Consider the following 16703-nt stretch of genomic DNA (forward strand, 5'->3'; position numbering starts at 1 on the left):
CGGTGGGGCCGGTGGGGGCTGTGCAGGGCCGGGGGGGTCACTGCCAATGGCTCCGAGGTGCCCCCCCCCCCGGGGCCGGTGGGGCTGGTGGGGGCTACGCAGGGCCCGGGGGGGTCACTGCCGATGGCTCCGAGGTGCCCCCCCGCCCCCGGGGCCGGGCGGGGCTGGAGCTGCCAGCAGCGAGGCGAGGCGCAAACATTGCGCAACTCTCCAGCTTTCGCTTTCGCTGCGCCCTGTGCGGGGGGGGGGGGGAGCTCTGCCCTGCAGCTCCCCCGGCTCACAGCCCCCCCCCCAGGTCAGTGACGGGCGAGCAGCGGGACCGGGCGGGGGGGCTCAGTACTGGGGGCGGGCGGGTCCCAGGGGCTGAGGCGCTTCTGGCTGCGCAGAAACTAGAGTCTGGGGCTAAAGCTGAGAAAGGAGCCCGGACTCCTGGGTTCTCTCCCCGGCTCTGGGAGGGGAGTGGGGGCTGGTGGGTTAGAGCAGGGGGGCTGGGAGCCAGGACTCCTGGGTTCTCTCCCTGGCTCTGGGAGTGGGGGCTGGTGGGTTAGAGCAGGGGGGGCTGGGAGCCAGGACTCCTGGGTTCTCTCCCCGGCTCTGGGAGGGCAGTGGGGGCTGGTGGGTTAGAGCAGGGGGGCTGGGAGCCAGGACTCCTGGGTTCTCTCCCGGCTCTGGGAGGGCAGTGGGGGCTGGTGGGTGAGAGCAGGGGGGCTGGGAGCCAGGACTCCTGGGTTCTCTCCCCGGCTCTGGGAGGGGAGTGGGGGCTGGTGGGTTAGAGCAGAGGGTGCTGGGAGCCAGGACTCCTGGGTTCTCTCCCTGGCTCTGGGAGGGGAGGGGGATCTGGTGTTTAGAGCAGGGGTGGGGCTGGGAGCCAGGACTCCTGGGTTCTATCCTCAGTCTTCCAGTGATTTGCTGCATCACCTTGGGCTGATTTCCCTGCCTCAGTTTCCCCAGCAGGGATAGCAGCACTCCCCCTGCCCCGCAATGCATTAGGGAGGCTTATCTATCCCCTGCGGCCTGACACGAGGTGGGATGTGGGGCAGGCCGGAGCAAACGCAGGGGGCGATCGCTGGGGACCTCCCCCAGAAGCCGTCTCTGTTAGCCTCGGCCCGCTCTGTGTCTGGCTGGGTGCAGGGGATTGGATCAGGCTGCGGGCACTGACCCTGCTCTCTGCGTCCCCCTCAGGGCACCGTCCCAGGGAGGCAGCGGCAGCCGTGCGCGGCGATGGCGGAGGAGCTCCGGACCCTGAACGCGGATCTGCTGGCCATCAGGGGGGCGCTGGAGGCGGATGGCCCCGTGGGGACCCCTGCCGCGGCCCTGCGGGGGAAGCTGGCCCAGGAGTTCCTGGCCGCGGTTCACGGTTTCCACGCCCGGTTCGCTCAGTGCCGGCGGATGCAGGCGGTGGCCCCCGGCGAGCTGGAGACCCGGCTCCAGGAGGTTTCCGGGGACCCTGGCTGCTGGTTCTACATCGGCTGCACCCGGGCGCTGACGCACTATCTCTGGGAGGCTGGGCCGTGGGGCCGGGCCTGGCAGCACAGGGCAGCTGGCTACGAGAAAACCTGCACCTACTACTGCCGGCCGGGGCCGGGGGCCGGGCTCTGCACCGTGAGGCACCTGCTGGGCCGGTTCTGTGGCACCCACCCCCGCTGCCTCAACGCCTCGCGCGTCAGGAACGGCCCAGTTGGCATCGTCTTCCTGGTGACCTATGCCCGGCGGGGCAGCCGGCCGGGGGAGCCCGCCGAGGACATGGAGGTGGCGCTGCGCGGCATCGCTGCCCACTTCCGCCACCGGGGGGCGCCGGCGGACGAGCTGGTGCAGTTCCTCAAGGACGACTTCCGCCAGCTGATGGGGCGGTACCCGGGCTACCTGGCGCAGTGCCAGGCCATGAGCCAGATCCCCCCGGCGCACTTCCCGGAGCGGGCCCGGGAGATCCTGGCGGGGCTGGGGCCGGCGGAGGGGGTCCTGGCGGGCACGGTGCCGGCCGGGGTGGTCTCCATGCGGCCCTGCCTGTGGGAGGTGGGGGCGGGCGAGGCGCAGGCCGGCGAGAAGCTGCACACCTACTTCACCAGGCTGGACGGTGCCCTCGACGCCAAGCAGCTGCTGGAGGAGATCTGGGGCCACCCCCGCTGCCTCAACAGCCGCCGGCGCTGGGGGGGCAGGTCGGGGACTCAGCCGGGAGCCTTCCTGTTCCTGGCGATATTCCGGGGGGCCTGTGTCCCAGGCGGGCCCTGAGCGAAGGGGCCGACCTGGTGCCACTGCCCAGCCCCGAGCGCGTGTGGCTGGGGCGTCCGGACCCCCGGCCATCGCCCGTGCCAGCAGCTAACCGCGAGCGGGGCCCCTGGAGGAGTCGTGCGGCGCTGTGCCACGCGAGGGATGAGAGGGAAACCGAGGCAGCCTGCTGCTTCCCACCGCCGACAGCGGGGACCTCAGCCACAGAGGCAGCGACGCCGTGTTCCCACTGAGGGCTCTGCGGGCGCCTGGACGATCTGCCCCCCGGCTGGCACCTTGGTGGCTGTCCCGGTGCCCGGGGCCTGGGCGAGCCTTGGAAACCGAGCCGGGCGGCTGAGATCTGCCGCGCTCTGCACCCAGCCGGGCAGGAGCAGCTGCTGGGGCTGGGGAGGGGCGTTACAGGCCTGTCCGAGGCAGCCCTGGCCTGCTATTTAAGGCCGCCCAGATGGACGTGCACAGCGCATGGAGGAGACGCAGCACATCCGAGTAAGGGCTCTCACGGCTCCTGCGTCCCCACGGCGTGGCGCTGGCGCGGGCTGGGCTCTGAGAGCCCCACACAGCCGGCTCAGCAACCCCCGGGGCCCATCGCGCACGGCGCGGCACAGCCCCTGCCCCGACACACCCAGGGCCGGGCGACAGGCGCAGAGGGAGGAAGGGATTTGGCCCAGGTCACACAGACCGTAGGTGGCAGAGGTGGGAACTGGACCCAGGAGTCCTGGCTCCTCATCCACTGCCCAACCCCCTGTGGGGCTGCAAAGGGGAGGGGAGAGTGTGTGGGGCCAGGGCTGATCCCCCCACTCGTTGGGGGGCTGTAACCCAGAGCAGCCTCGGAGCCCCGTTCAGCCTGACGCCTGCTGGCTGCGAGCGGGGCTCTGTGGTTCACACACCGGGGTGTGTGTGTGTGTGTTATTCTTAGCCACACACACCTCTGCCGGGTGTATTTTAAGCAGGCGGGGAGTGACCCAGCCCCCGCCCCACGGCCCCAGCGAGCAGGGGAGGCTCAGTCCAGCCTCACCGCCATGGCCGTGGGGATCGTGCTGCTTCTGGGGCTGGGCAGCGCCGGTGAGTGTGGGGGGAATCGAGGGGGGGGGGGCTGCCTCTCTGGACCCCCATCTGCCCCGGCCAATGCCTGGGTGTGAGGGGTCCGGAGCCCAAACCACAGGGGCTCGTGAAAAAACAGCTGGGGGTGGCCGACTGGCTGGCTCGGGGGTGAGAGGGGGCAGGGACTGGGACAGGGACCTTTCCCCTCTGGCGGGCACCGGCTCCAATCCGGCCCCAGGGCAGGGGGCTGGCGGGCTCAGGGTGGGGGATGGGGCAGGGGCCTGTCCCCTCTGGGGGCACCGGCTCCAATCCGGCCCCACGGCAGGGGACTGGCGGGCTCAGGGTGGGGGATGGGGCAGGGGCCTGTCCCCTCTGGGGGCACCGGCTCCAATCCGGCCCCACGGCAGGGGACTGGCGGGCTCAGGGTGGGGGATGGGGCAGGGGCCTGTCCCCTCTGGGGGCACCGGCTCCAATCCGGCCCCAGGGCAGGGGACTGGCGGGCTCAGGGTGGGGGATGGGGCAGGGGCCTGTCCCCTCTGGCGGGTACCGGGCTCCAATCCCGCCCCAGGGCAGGGGGCTGGCAGGCTGTGGGGGGAATGGGATACGGGGCCTTCCCCGCCCCCCCCCAGGACCCCAGATCTGTATTGTGCTCCCCCCACAGCCGGCGCGTTCCTCGTCTCCACCGACCCCTCCCCGGTGACGGGGCTCCTGGGCTCCGACCTGCTCCTGACCTGCAGCTTCCCCGCGGCCCCGCGTGGGGCGGGCGAGGGGGACGGGCAGCTGCGGGTCAGCTGGCACTTCCAGGGGAGCAGAGTGGCTGAGCTGGACGGGATCCCCATCAGCACCCGGGTGGGCGCCATCCTGTTCTCCCAGCAGCAGGGCCACGCCCAGGCCTCGCTGCTCCTGCCCCGCGTCACGCCGGCCGACCAGGGCCCCTACCGCTGCTCCGTCCGCTACGCCGGGCAGCACGGGGAGGGGACGGTCCGGGTGCAAGTGGCAGGTAGGGGCGCGAGGCCTCCCCAGGTCGTATTCCTGCTGCCCGGGGTGCTGGGGCCAGGTCTCTGGCAGAGCAGGGGGTCCAGGCGTGGCCCCGTCCCCAGAGCCTCGGCCAGGGTCAGTGGCTGCCGGGGCAGGGGGTCGGCAGGGTGCAGGCAGGGCGTGGGCGGGGCACAGGCAGGGGGTCGTCGGGGCGCGGGCAGGGGGTCGGCAGGGCACGGGCAGGGTGTGGGCGGAGGTTCGGCAGGGCGTGGGCGTGGGGTCGTTGGGGCGCAGGCGGGGGGTCGGCAGGGGGTCCGGCAGGGCGCGGGAAGGGGGTCAGCAGGGCGCGGGCGGGGGGTCGGCAGGGCGTGGGCGGGGGGTCAGCAGGGTGCGGGTGGAGGTTTGGCAGGGCGCGGGCAGGGGGTCGGCAGGGCGAGGGCAGGACACGGCTGGGGCGATGGTTAGCGGGCAGGGTGGGCGCGAGTCTGCCCTGGAAGCCCCCCCCCGCCCGGCTCTCTGGACTCCCCGTCTCTGTCCCCCCCAGCGCTGCCGCGGGTCGAGGTGCCCAGCCCCGTGGTGCAGAGGGACGAGGACAGCGCCCTGGTGTGCTGCGTGCGGGGGTTTTACCCCCAGCACATCGCAGTGTCCTGGCTCCGGGACGGGCAGGAGCTAAACGCCTCCTTCGTCTCTGCCGCGCGCCGGGGGCACCGGGACGGGACCTTCAGCCTGGTGACCGTCTACAGATTGACCCCCACGGAGCGGGATCTGGGGGCGCTGTTCTCCTGCCGGGCACGACACCCCCTGCTGAACCAGTCCCGCCAGGCCGACTTCCGGATCGGCTTCAGGGGTGAGGCTGCCAGGTCGCCCCGGCCTGGGTGCCCCTCGCTGCGGTATCAGCCCCCCCACGGCCCGCCCCGTCCAGCCAGCACCCCGGCTTTGTTCCCCTCCGTCATGCTCAGGGGGGCGGTTCTCCGGGCTCACACCCCCGGCGCTGCTGGGGGACGGGTCCTGGTCTGCAGCTGGGAATCCCCGGTCCCATTACCCCTCGTCCTCCCTGCTCCGTCCCCACCGAACGATCCTGGGCTGGGCCGGGCCGGGCTGGTACATCCCCCGTCTAGAGCGACTCAGCCCCTGCCCTCTCCCCCGTAACTCGGCCATCGGTCGGGCCCAGTGCTGGTCCCCGAACTCCAGCCTCCCTGGTTCCAGGGCCGGACACAGCCCGGGGGTGGCCCCCACCCTGGGGAATCTCCCACAGCCCTGGGAGCCGAGGGGGTGCCCGTGCGATAGCCCAGGAGCTGGGGTTGGGGCTGGAGAACCCGGGAGTCGGTGGGCGCTGGGGTCCCCTGGGGGCTTGGCAGTCACTGGGCTTGGTGGGATCGCGGGGGGACCGGGACGTCTCTCTGATCTGCGTGTCCCCAACAGCTGGTGGCCTGGAGATGGGGCTCAGGGTCGTGCTGTGGATGCTGCGAGCGTCACTGCTGCTGGCCATGGCCATGGGGGGCTGGCTCTGCTGCGACACCGGCAGCCGGCCGAGGAAGGTGAGGGCTGTTTGCCCAGTGAGTGCCCAGCACTGGCCCCAGCATCGCGCCCCCGGCTAACACAGACCCCTCTGGCCCTGTCTGCGCTGGGCCTGACACGTCCTCCCTCACCCCTCGTTCCCAGGGCCGGCCCAGAGCCCGTTTCGCTCCGTGCAGCCTTGTCTCAATTGGGCGCCTGTGGGGCCAGACGCTCCAGAGCGGGGCGAAGAGCCGGGACGATTCGGGTGCCCTGAGAGACATTCCCGGGCAGGCACAGGAAAAATGGGGCCTGCCCCAGTGACAGTGGGTGTGGTGGGGGGTGTCACCCTCACACACGGGGAGAAGTGACCCCCAGGTGGTTTGTTCATAGCACCTTGTCCAGGGAGACGCCCTGTGCTGGTGTCAGCACCTGTAACCATCCCTGGACAGCCGAGGGGCCTGGCCCCTGTGGAGACGGGGCCCTGAGCTGTGACCCACGCCTCTCCCCCTGGGCACTAACTCTGCTCTCCCCCCTGGCCGGCGCACAGATGGTAGAACAGGCGATGGAGCAGGCGACGCAGCGGATCTGGGACCCCCTGTGTCAGAGGTTCCAGCGGGCTCGGGAGGCGATCTCCTCATGGAGCAGATAGGAGGATCCCACCGCTGCCTGCAGCACCTTCACTCTCCGTCCCCGCAGCGCTGTCCGTGCCTCCCGCACCCCCTCGGCCTGTGGCCTCCTGCGCTCCGGCCTCCCAGCCGCCATGTGCAGCACCCTGCCCTTTCTGCTCCGGGGTGTGACTGAGCTGCCGGCTGCAGCAGGAGCTCTCTGCACAGACGCAGCCTGTGTCCCCTCTGCTACCGTCACAGACTTGCGTGGTCGCCCCCGTGTCCCCGGCCCCTCGCTGTGTCCGGTGTGGGGCTGGGGTGTGGTTTTCTCTCTGGTCAGCGCTCAGGCCAGCAGTGAAGCCGTCTCTCTGCACGCCCTCTGCAGCTGTTGTTACTGGGCTGTGACCCCTCCCTGATCCCCGCGGACCCTTCTGCTGGGAACCAGCGCTCGGGTCAGGTGTCGCCTGGGACCGGCTGGGCCCTGCTACTCCCTGCCTGGCATCCTCAGGGCACACACACGTCAACCTTTGACCCACGACCTGAGCTCAGGAGATCTGCGAATGATCATTTATATCTCAGAACGAGTTCAGCTGCTTGATAAATTCGTGCAAATAAAACTAACAGTGCAAATATTTCCCCAGCTTCAAGAGCCTCCTTCCTGCTGCCCTGCCCCAGCCCCTGCCTGTTAAATTCGTGCAAATAAAACTAAGGCTGCGCTGCAGGTAGGAGGAAGTGACGGGACAACAAGATCCCTTTGCAAGGGGCTTGGCAGGGACCTGCAGCCGGGGTGTCGCTGGAGGCCTGGTGGCGGCGTTAGCACGGGGCCGGCCCACGTGAGCTCGAACAACCCTTAGCTTGAGTGAGTTGCCTGGGGCCAGAAGGTTTAGCCACAGGGCGCGGGATGGCCTGGCTCCCCCGCCACCGCTTTATGCAGCCAGACCCTTGACCTGCGCCGCAGAGACCCCTCCAGCTGTCCAAGCCCCAGGAACGGCAAACGTGGGCACCCGGCCGAGACGGAATCCCATGTGGTCTCAGAGAGGGGGTACCAGGGACAGGTGGGGAACCAAACCCGGCCCTCAGGGGGGTCTCGGGCCGGCAGGGCGGTGACGCCCTTCACGCTTATCTCCCCGGAAGGGGAACCCGCGGCCCTGTGAGTGTTCCCGGGGCAGATCCTGCTGCGATGCTTGTCGCTCTAGTCCTGTGAGTTTGCTTATAGTGATCACGGCGTTAATAAAACTCAGACAGTCTCTGTGCGCGTCTCACACGCTCAGCTTCAGGATCACGCTCTGCATAGCCAGGAGAGAACGAACCTGGCGTTAGTGACAAGTGTCTCTGGCATTGCCTGCGCCCAGCCGGGCCCTGCTACCCCCAGGCTGAGCCCCCCCGGCCCGGCCCCCTCGGGGCAGAGTCACAGGCCGGCAGGACAAGGTCCAGGCTGCCCGGGGGACTCTGCAGTTCCTGCCATTGGAGCAACACCCCTCCCCAAAACTCCTCATCGCACAAGAGCCGGGAAAGGGCCGAGCCAGCGAGCTGCCTGCAACCCACCCCCACCCCTGGGTGTCCGGGGTCAGGGCCAGTCTGGGCTGAGCCACCTAACGAGCGCAGCCGGCCCCTGATTGGTGGGAAGACTCAGCAGACAGCAGCTCACCCCAGCAGCAGCAGCAGCAGCTGCAGGTTGGTGGCTGTGACAGTGCCTGGGTGTGCATGGTGACCCCACCCTGACCCCCGTTCCTATTGCTGGCCCTGGGTTTATCCTGGGCTGTAATTCCTGATACCGGCTCCTGCTCTCACCACTGCACAAAATAGCCCCCGTCCCTGTCATGGACACTCTGCTTGTCCATCAGACCCTTCCCCCACTACCTGTTTAGCTGGCGGGGCTGGAGTGCTCTGTCAGACCCCCCCATTCTCTGTTTAGCTGGGGGTGGGTGGGGGCTGGGGTTATGGCCGGGGTGCTCTGTCAGACCCCTCCCCCATTCTCTGATTAGCTGGGGGGGGGTGTTATGGCCGGGGTGCTGTCAGACCCATCCCCCATTCCCTGTTTAGCTGGGGGGGCTGGGGTTATGGCCGGGGTGCTCCGTCAGACCCATCCCCCATTCCCTGTTTAGCTGGGCCGGGCTGGGGTTATGGCCGGGGTGCTGGGCTGGGGCATCGGGCGCCAGGCTCACTTCCCTGCTCTGACACAGCCTGGCTGGGCCCGGGTGACGAAGTTGTGGGGTTTTTTGTTGTGTTCACTGGTTTGCATGCGGGGGACACGACTCACTGTCCCTGGGTGTTACTGGTTTAACGGGGTGGCAGGAGAGGGAGTTTGTTGTTACAAAGGGCCAGCGACGGCCTGGAGGATGGAGACCCCAGTGACCGGTGACCAGGTGACCCGGAGACCCAGCTCAGGAGTCGCAGCCGGTTCTGGCCAGTGGGAGGACAATGGGCTGCGGGGAGAGGACCCCGGTGACCTGACCAGCCGGCTCCAGCCAGAGGGGCCAGAGGGAGGCTGAGAGCAGAGGAGACCCAGGCCTGCCTGTTTACGACCCTGTTTCCCTGGAGAGAAGCCAATGGACAGAGGGGGCTTGGGGCCGGGGGTATCGGAGGCCCAGCTGGGAGCAGGGGGGCTCAGGGCTGGAGGGGGAGCAGGCAGAGCCCCCCTGGCTGCAGGGGGACTGGGATGTGCTGGGCTGGGGGAGGCCAGGCCTGAGGCCCTGAGAGTTTCCTGTGCTGGGTTCAGCTCTCAATAAACCTCCTGTGTTACGCTGGGGGAGAGTCGCTCCGGGCTAGAGAACGGGCGGGGGGGGGCATCGTCCCCTTCGGGGGGTGGAGGTGTCACCTCGCAGGGGAGCCCAGGTAACTCTGTGGCTAGTGGTGCAGGGATCGAGAGATCAGACCAGCCCCTTTTGCTCAGAAGAGCAGCCCCGTATCTCCCATGTCTGTCCCTGGCAGCCGGGTGCACAGACAGGCCCCCTCCCTCGCCCCCGTGTGTGGTGGGAGAAATAACGACTGACGACGGGTAAGTGTGTGGCGGTGTTATATCCTTGGGGCAGCCGGTGTAGGAAGCAATCACTTCAGGCCAGAGAGCAGGCAGCTAACCAAAACCTCCATTTTATTTACATATCTACAGAGAGCTTCTCAGCCGGTTGAAACCGGTTGAGCTAACCCATAATAATCTAACTCAGTTGCCATAGCAACAAAACCATGACAACCAAATACAGAACAGGCGGGACTGAGGACAATGGTGGCAGGGGAGAAGCATGAATAAACCGTAACTGTATAAATTAACACAAAACAGGGAAACAGCCGCTTACAACGGGAGCACGAAGCTCAGGCCCAGAACCCCAAACACCCCAGCAATAGCCGTGTAAAACCCGACTACAGACGTCGCACGGATGGCCTGAGCCGCGCATGCGCAGTCACTAGGACGCACTGCACCACTTGTCGGTGAGCGCCGGCCTTTTCCGCCATCGGTGGCGGGAAAACATGGTACAGTCCCAGCAAAGGCGGGAAACGGGCTGAGGTAAAATTGCTCTTGAGCTCGCCCTGTGGCGGGAAAAACCAGTTTGATCCGGTTGTTGCCGGGCCGGGATGACAGGGCACAGGGGGGGACAAGATGGAGTTTACAAAACGGTGGTTCAGACTCCATTTTGAACTGCTGCTACAAATGACATATTGGGTTTAACACACACGTATTTTAATAAGCTATAACAGTTTAACAAATCACACCCGGGGGCCCAGAGCGAGGGGACTCCCTGAGGGGCCCACGGCAGAGACAGACGTGCTAAGGCTCAGAGAGGTGCGGCTCCAGGAGGTGGAGGGGCCTGACCCCGGGAGAGGGTGGACCCCCGAGAAGGGCTGTTGCACTGAAAGGGGCACCCCCCCCCTGGACCGCATGGGGCCACGAGTGGGCCCAACCTGGGAGTCAGTAACAGCCCGTCACTCGGCCTCTCGGGTCCCCTCTGGGCAATGGGGATCCTGGCGCTGCCTGCCCCACAGCGGGGCCAGGCTCGGACGGGGCGGGGTACCAGGACAGCCTGTGACCCCGTAATCTACAGCCTGACTCGACCAGCGCCTCAGCAGGGGTTAGCTGGACCCAGGTGGCTCTGGGGCAGAATAACACCCCTGGGCCCAGCCGAGGGACCCCGTCTGGGGCAGCGTCTGTGTCGGGCTGGCCCTGCCCCAGCTGGGCCCCCAGAGTGCTGGTGTGTGGGGGGCAGGGACGGTCCCAGGGAGACGCTGGTGCTGGGTGCGTCTGAGCCTCGCCCGGCGATATCGGAACCCCTGATCTTCACCCTTTGCCCCGTGTTACAGCCGCTCCCCGTGATCCATGGAAAGTGAAAGGGAATTCGCTGGGAGCCCTGCCAGCCCGGAGAAGGAGACAGTGACGCTGTGGGGACGGAGGGCAGGGACCATGGGGCTGGCAGATCTCCTCATCCCCCTCCTCGTCCTCGGGGTGGCCGGTAAGTACCGACCCCTGGTGCCCTGGGTCAGGGCAGGGCGCCCCAGCAGGGCCCGTGGGAATGACCTGGAGGTGCAGGGGATTGTGTACATGGGAGAGGTGGGAGGGGACAGGCTGTGCCGGGAGGCGGGGGGACAGACCGGGGCAAGAGGGAGAGCCACTTTCTGGCTGTGCGTGCCGTGTGCGGGGGGGATCTCTGGCTACGGACGCTGTGTGCGGGGAGGGGGGTCTGGCTACGGGTGCTGTGTGCGGGGGGTGGGGGGGATCTCTGGCTACGGATGCCGTGTGCGGGGAGGGGGGTCTGGCCAGCTCCGTCCTCGGGAAGCCAGGGCCTGTGCTGGATGCGGGGCACAGCTGGGGAACAGCAGGATTTCACCGCAGGCAGAACCTGAAACCCCCTGGAGCTGAGCCCAGGGGAAAGGGCCCTTCGAGGGCTCGGTGGTGAGCACGGTCAGGCGCTCCTGGACCCTGGCCGGAGGGGCAGAGACCTGCCTCACAGACAGAGACTTGGGGTCCATCTGCATTGTCAGGAAAAACCCGCGGCCCCTGTGACGAACTGGGAATGTTCTGAATGTTTGCTCTGAATACTGTGTTGGTGCCTCAGTGTCCCCTCTGCAGTTGTTAATATCTAGGTGGTGGGATCAGGGGGTGATTGCTGCAGAGGAAGGGGCCAGTGCACCTAAATGCCTGGGACTCTGTCTCCTAGCAACTGATGGCCTGGGCCCCCCCTCTGCAAAGGTGCCAGCTGAAGGTGTGGGAGACAAAGAGGTCAGGTGACCTCCTGGCCCGGGGAAGGAGCTGAGCAGAGAGGAGGGGCTGGAGGGGTTTTCAATCTGGAGCTGGCTGGGGACGAGAAGTGAAGTGCAGACGTGGGGGTCTGGCTCACTGCCCCCCAGCAGGGCCGTCTTTAGGATTTATGGTGCCCTAGGTGGGATTATTAAACTGGTGCCCCTGTGCCTGTCTTGCTCTGAGCAACACAAACATAAGCTTACACTATTGGAAAACTTGCCACATGCATGTTATTAAAACCAGTTTAACTTAATGAAGCACACTATAATGCTGATGGACTAGCGCTAAAGAAGTAGCAATATAGAAAAAATTCTGATTTGACAGAATGATGCAAATAATATAATTTTTTTAATTTGTCAACATTTTATCGGAAATGTATATGAACAGGACAAAACAAGGATTTGTTTTTAATTAAAAGCAATCTTTCTGACTTTTTTTGCTGCAAAATCAGTAATGTCATCGTATGACAAAGACAAAGTGATGTCGTCTTCGATTGCAAGAATAGCAAGACCAGTCAAGCGTTCCTGACTCATTGTAGAGCAGAGATAGTTTTTAATGAGCTTTAGTTTTGAGAGAAACTGTTCTCCTGATGCTCCTGCTACAGAAATTGTCAGTAGAATACTAGTGGCAATGTGCATATTAGGATAGATATATATATATCAACAAGTTTGCTGGTATGAGTAAACTGTACAATGGCCATTGTCATTGAATTTAGTCCCACTCAGCCTGCTGCCAACTGAATGAATGGAACCCCAGGCCGACAGTGGGTTGAGTGGCTCAGCCGGGGTCTCAGCTGCCGGCCTGCTTAGCCCGCTGCCAGCCTGGAGTTCCTTGTGGGTCCCCAGGCCAGCAGCGAGTGCTGAGTGGGGCCGGCGGCCAGGACCCCAGCTGGCAATGGGGCAGCAGCCAGAACCCCAGAGCATCAAAAATCAGCTGGCATGCCACCTTTGGCACGTGTGCTGTAGGTTGCCGACCCCTGCTCTATACCAGTGGTCCCAAACTGGGGTTCGCAAACCCCTGGGGGTTTGCAGAACGTTACGGGGGTTCGCCAGAAAAATGTCGCTAATGGCAGCCAGAGGACCTCAGGTATTGGAGACAGCAGGTGGGACCCGGTTGCAGGGCAGACACCCCGAGCCCCAGGGAGAGTGGGGCCAGGCAGTTTGGGCTGGCAGCCCGAGTCAGCAAGGGAACCGGCAGCCTGAACCCCAGTGCTCTGTGCGGGGCTGACAGCCCGAGTAACAGGAAGAGTGGGGCTGGCAGCCTGAGCCTTGCCCCTGTCAGTGGGGGAGCCGGCAGCCCAAACCCCAGCCTGATCCCCAGGAAGAGCGGGGTGGGCAGTTGGGGCATCCATCACACTGAGGAAATTTAAACTTAAATCCCTGAATATATTCATTTTTAGGAGGGGGTTCATGACATTTCACAATTTAGTGAAAGGGGTTCACGAGCTGTTAAAGTTTGGGAACTGCTGCTCTGTACACTAGTAAGGAGATGAGCATCTTACAGTTGTTGGAGGGCTCTGTTTAGAAGTAACAGGGCTACAGGAAAGTCAGGCAACATTTTTTGCTTCTCTGATGAAAACTGGGCCACTGCCTTCCCCATACCAAACTTGTCACAAATAGTCAACAACTTAATTTTCTGTTTTTGGCTAAGATATTGAATTTTTTTTTTTAATTGAAATTGAATTCAGGATTGTTAGCAAGCATTTTTGGCAAACAAATTTGTTAAATGACAATCTAAATGGCAACACAGTACTGCTTTCATGCTTGGGTCACCCCCGCCCCCAGCCTGCTCGTCCAACAGCTGAAGTAGAGGAGGAGATAGGTGGAAAACTGTAGGACCCCAAAATCCACCTCTTGGGGTGCAGAGTGGCAACAGCAGCAGCAAACCCTCAGGTCTGATCACACGCCAATGGGCACCACCGCCAGCCCAAAGGACCATGGTGAAGTTAGCACAGCATCTGATCTCAGGGACGGGGCACCCATGGAGCCACAGCAGCTCATCCTGCCCAGTGCAGCTCCCCCCGGATGAGGTGGATCGCTGGCAGCTGCCAGCCCGGGGGAGACGCGCTCCCCAGCTAGGGTGACCAGATCCAGATGTCCTGATTTTATAGGGCCAGTCCCGATATTTGGGGCTTTGCCTTATATAGGCATCAGGAGCCTATATAAGAAAAAGATCCCAAAATTAGGACTGTCCCTATAAAAGTGGGACACTTGCTCACCCTACCCCAACCCGCGTCCTGATTTTTCGCACATGCTATCTGGCTATCCCCAGCCCAGCCCTGTGCGACCCTTCCAATCCTGGCTGCCTGCCAAGGAAGTGAGTTACTTTCACTGTCATTCCTCAGCAGGCAGCCAGGGAGGGGAGGGGGGAGAGAGGGGTGCTCCGTGGGGGGGAGGGAGAAAGGAGGAGTGCTCTGTGGGGCAGGGGCGGGAGAAGAATGGACGTTATGGGGGACAAGAAAGGGTACTGCCAGAGCCGCGGAGCCTGCCTCACCTCACGCCGGGGGAAAGAGTCACACTCACAGGTGAGTTCCTTCCAGGGCCACCCAGAGAATTCCGGGGGCCCGGGGTCTTCGGCGGCGGGGGGCCCCCGCTCAGGGGCGGCTCTAGACCCCAGCGCGCCAAGCAGGCGCGTGGGGCGGCCCTTTCCCTGGGGGGCGGCATTTGGCTCCGGTTGAGCTCCCGCAGGCATGCCTGCGGCAGGTCGACCGGAGCCCGGGACGAGCGGACCTGCCGCAGGCATGACTGCGGCGGGTGCCGTGGTCCCGCGGCTCCGGTTGACCTGCCGCAGTCATGCCTGCGGGAGGTCCAGCCGAGCCGCGGGACGAGCGCCCCCTCCGCAGTCATGCCTGCGGCAGGTCCACTCGTCCCGGGCTCCGGTGGACCTGCCGCAGGCATGCCTGCGGGAGCTCAACCGGAGCCGCGGGAAGAGGGGAAACACTCCAGGGGCCCCGGAAAACACTCGTGGGGGCCCCTGCGGGACGCGGGGCCTGGGGCAAATTGCCCCTCTTGCCCCCCCTCTGGGCGGCCCTGGTTCCTTCCCCCTCCCCTTCCCAGAGACCCCCGCAGCCAATCCCCTCCCTCAGCCTGTGCTGCATTCGGCTCTCTCTAGGACCCAGCAGCCTGCTCTTACATGCTCCACTGCTTCCCGTCTGTCCCGGCTCCTGGCAGAGCGGTGCCCCCAGACCTAGTGGTGCCCTAGGCGGCTGCCTCTTCTGCCTATGGCTAAGGACGGCCCTGCCCCCCAGAATGGACCCGGCCGAGGGGTCCGGCTCGCGGTACCTACAAGCTCTGTGTTAGACCCTGTTCCTGTCATCGAATAAACCTCTGTGTCACTGGCTGGCTGAGAGTCACGTCTGACTGCGCAGGGGGGGAGCAGGACCCTGTGGCCCCCCAGGACCCCGCCTGGGCGGACTCGCTGGGGGAAGCGCACGGAGGGGCAGAGGACGCTGAATGCTCCAAGCAGCAAAGAATCCTGTGGCACCTTACAGACTAACAGACGTTTTGCAGCATGAGCTTTCGTGGGTGAATACCCACTTCGTCGGATGCCAAGGTGGGTATTCACCCACGAAAGCTCATGCTGCAAAACGTCTGTTAGTCTATAAGGTGCAACAGGATTCTTTGCTGCTTCTACAGAACCAGACTAACACGGCTCCCCTCTGATACTTGAATGCTCCAAGGAGAGACCCAGGAGGTGAAGCCGTGGGAGCTGCTTGCCCTGCAGACAGGCTGCTCCGAGGGAGAGGAGGCTCCCCAGAGCCCTGCCTGGTTTGGTGGGGAGCAGCTCCAGAGCAGCGCCCGGGGACCCCGTGACAGCGCCGAGCCCCACAGCCCAGGCTCACACTCAGCAGCCTATTATCACCTTGGCCAACAAAGCCTAGGCCTAGGGCGGCAAATTTGAGCACCCACGGAGAAGCTCCCCTCCCCTACTCCAGCTCGCCTCCGCCTCCCCCACAAGCGCGCCGCCGCGTCCTGTTTCTCTCCCCTCCCTGCCAGCGCTTGCGCCGCGAAACAGCTGATTCGCAGGGCAGGCGGGGAGGAGGGGGAACACGGCGCGCTGGGGGAAGAGACGGGGCCGGGGTGGGGATTTGGGGAAGGGATCCAATAGGGGCAGGGAGGGGCAGAGTTGGGGTGGGGACTTTGGGGAAGGGGTTGGAATGGGGGCAGGGAAAGGGTGCAGTCACCGAGGCCGGGGTGGGTGGGCGTCAATTATTTCAGGGCCTAGGGGCGGCAAAATCATTAATCGGCCACTGCTCGTGCTGCAGGGTCGCCAGTAGCAGGGTGGGAAACGACCCGGGCGCTGTAACCTGCTCACGCTGCGGTAACACCCTGTTCAGTAGCAGGATCCCATGGCTAGATTCCTCTCTAGTGCCTCTAAGCTCACTGGCGTGGGGGCTGTTTCGGTGCTGATATTTACCGGGCAAGGATTTGTCAGCTTGTTCCAACGTCCCAGAGAAACCGCGTGAACAGAACAGCCGGGTAGCCAGTCCATGGGGCTGGAGCCCTGGCTCGGAGACACAGCAAGGGTGGGCAGGTCTCAGGGCCTGGGCTCCAGCCCGGCTGGGAACATTTTTAGCCCTGCAGCCCAAGCCCTACGAGCCGGAGTTAATAGACGTGGGCCCGCTTGGGGGTTTCTCTGTGCAGTGTGGACGTACCCTGAGGCGCTCGCTCTGCTCAGCTTAGCACAGAGAAGGTTCAGAGGGGATGGCAGGACCCTGGCCTAGAAGTGCCCACGCGGAGAACAAACCCTGGCAGCAGAGGGCCCGTCCCCTAGCAAAGGCAGAACCAGAGCCAGCGGCTGGGGAGCTGAAACGGGACATGCTCAAGCTAGAAAAGAGTCACCGTGTTTAACAGGGTGGGGGAGTTAATTCCTGGAACAACTCACCAGGGAACAGGTGTTTCTCCAGCACCTGGAGTCAGCGAAGCGCGATCAGGCGTCTCTCCGAAGGCACGGCTGGAGCTCCGCTGGGCGTAGGAATCCCTGGAGTGCTTCTCCGGCCTGCGCTATACAATTGGCCAGCCTGGCTGGGCACGATGGGCCCTGCTGGCCGTATCAGCTGGGATCCTACAGCAAGGCTGTAAACTGCCCAGAGACATTTTGCATAAACATGACAGCACCCAGAGTCC

The 16703-nt window shown here is 64.7% G+C and overlaps 2 protein-coding genes across 2 annotated transcripts in view; both read left to right on the top strand.

Moving 5' to 3' along the window:
• The first annotated feature begins 1221 nt into the window (after nt 1-1221).
• LOC123369176 lies at nt 1222-6994 on the top strand. Its single transcript, XM_045014536.1, has 7 exons — nt 1222-2156; nt 2219-2346; nt 2461-2712; nt 3929-4267; nt 4790-5092; nt 5668-5783; nt 6290-6994. Exons 1-7 carry the CDS (start codon nt 1222-1224, stop codon nt 6389-6391), a joined length of 2175 nt encoding a protein of 724 aa, XP_044870471.1. The 3' UTR covers nt 6392-6994.
• A 3590-nt stretch (nt 6995-10584) lies between these two features.
• LOC123369177 overlaps nt 10585-16703 on the top strand; it is a 29078-nt gene continuing 22959 nt past the window's right edge. Inside the window, exon 1 of the mRNA XM_045014538.1 lies at nt 10585-10789. Within this exon, the coding sequence (XP_044870473.1) occupies nt 10657-10789 (133 nt within the window). The 5' untranslated portion in view covers nt 10585-10656. The remainder of the gene's footprint in view (nt 10790-16703) is intronic.

This window comes from Mauremys mutica, chromosome 4 (genome assembly GCF_020497125.1).
Source record: "Mauremys mutica isolate MM-2020 ecotype Southern chromosome 4, ASM2049712v1, whole genome shotgun sequence".
Classification (NCBI taxonomy): domain Eukaryota; kingdom Metazoa; phylum Chordata; order Testudines; family Geoemydidae; genus Mauremys; species Mauremys mutica.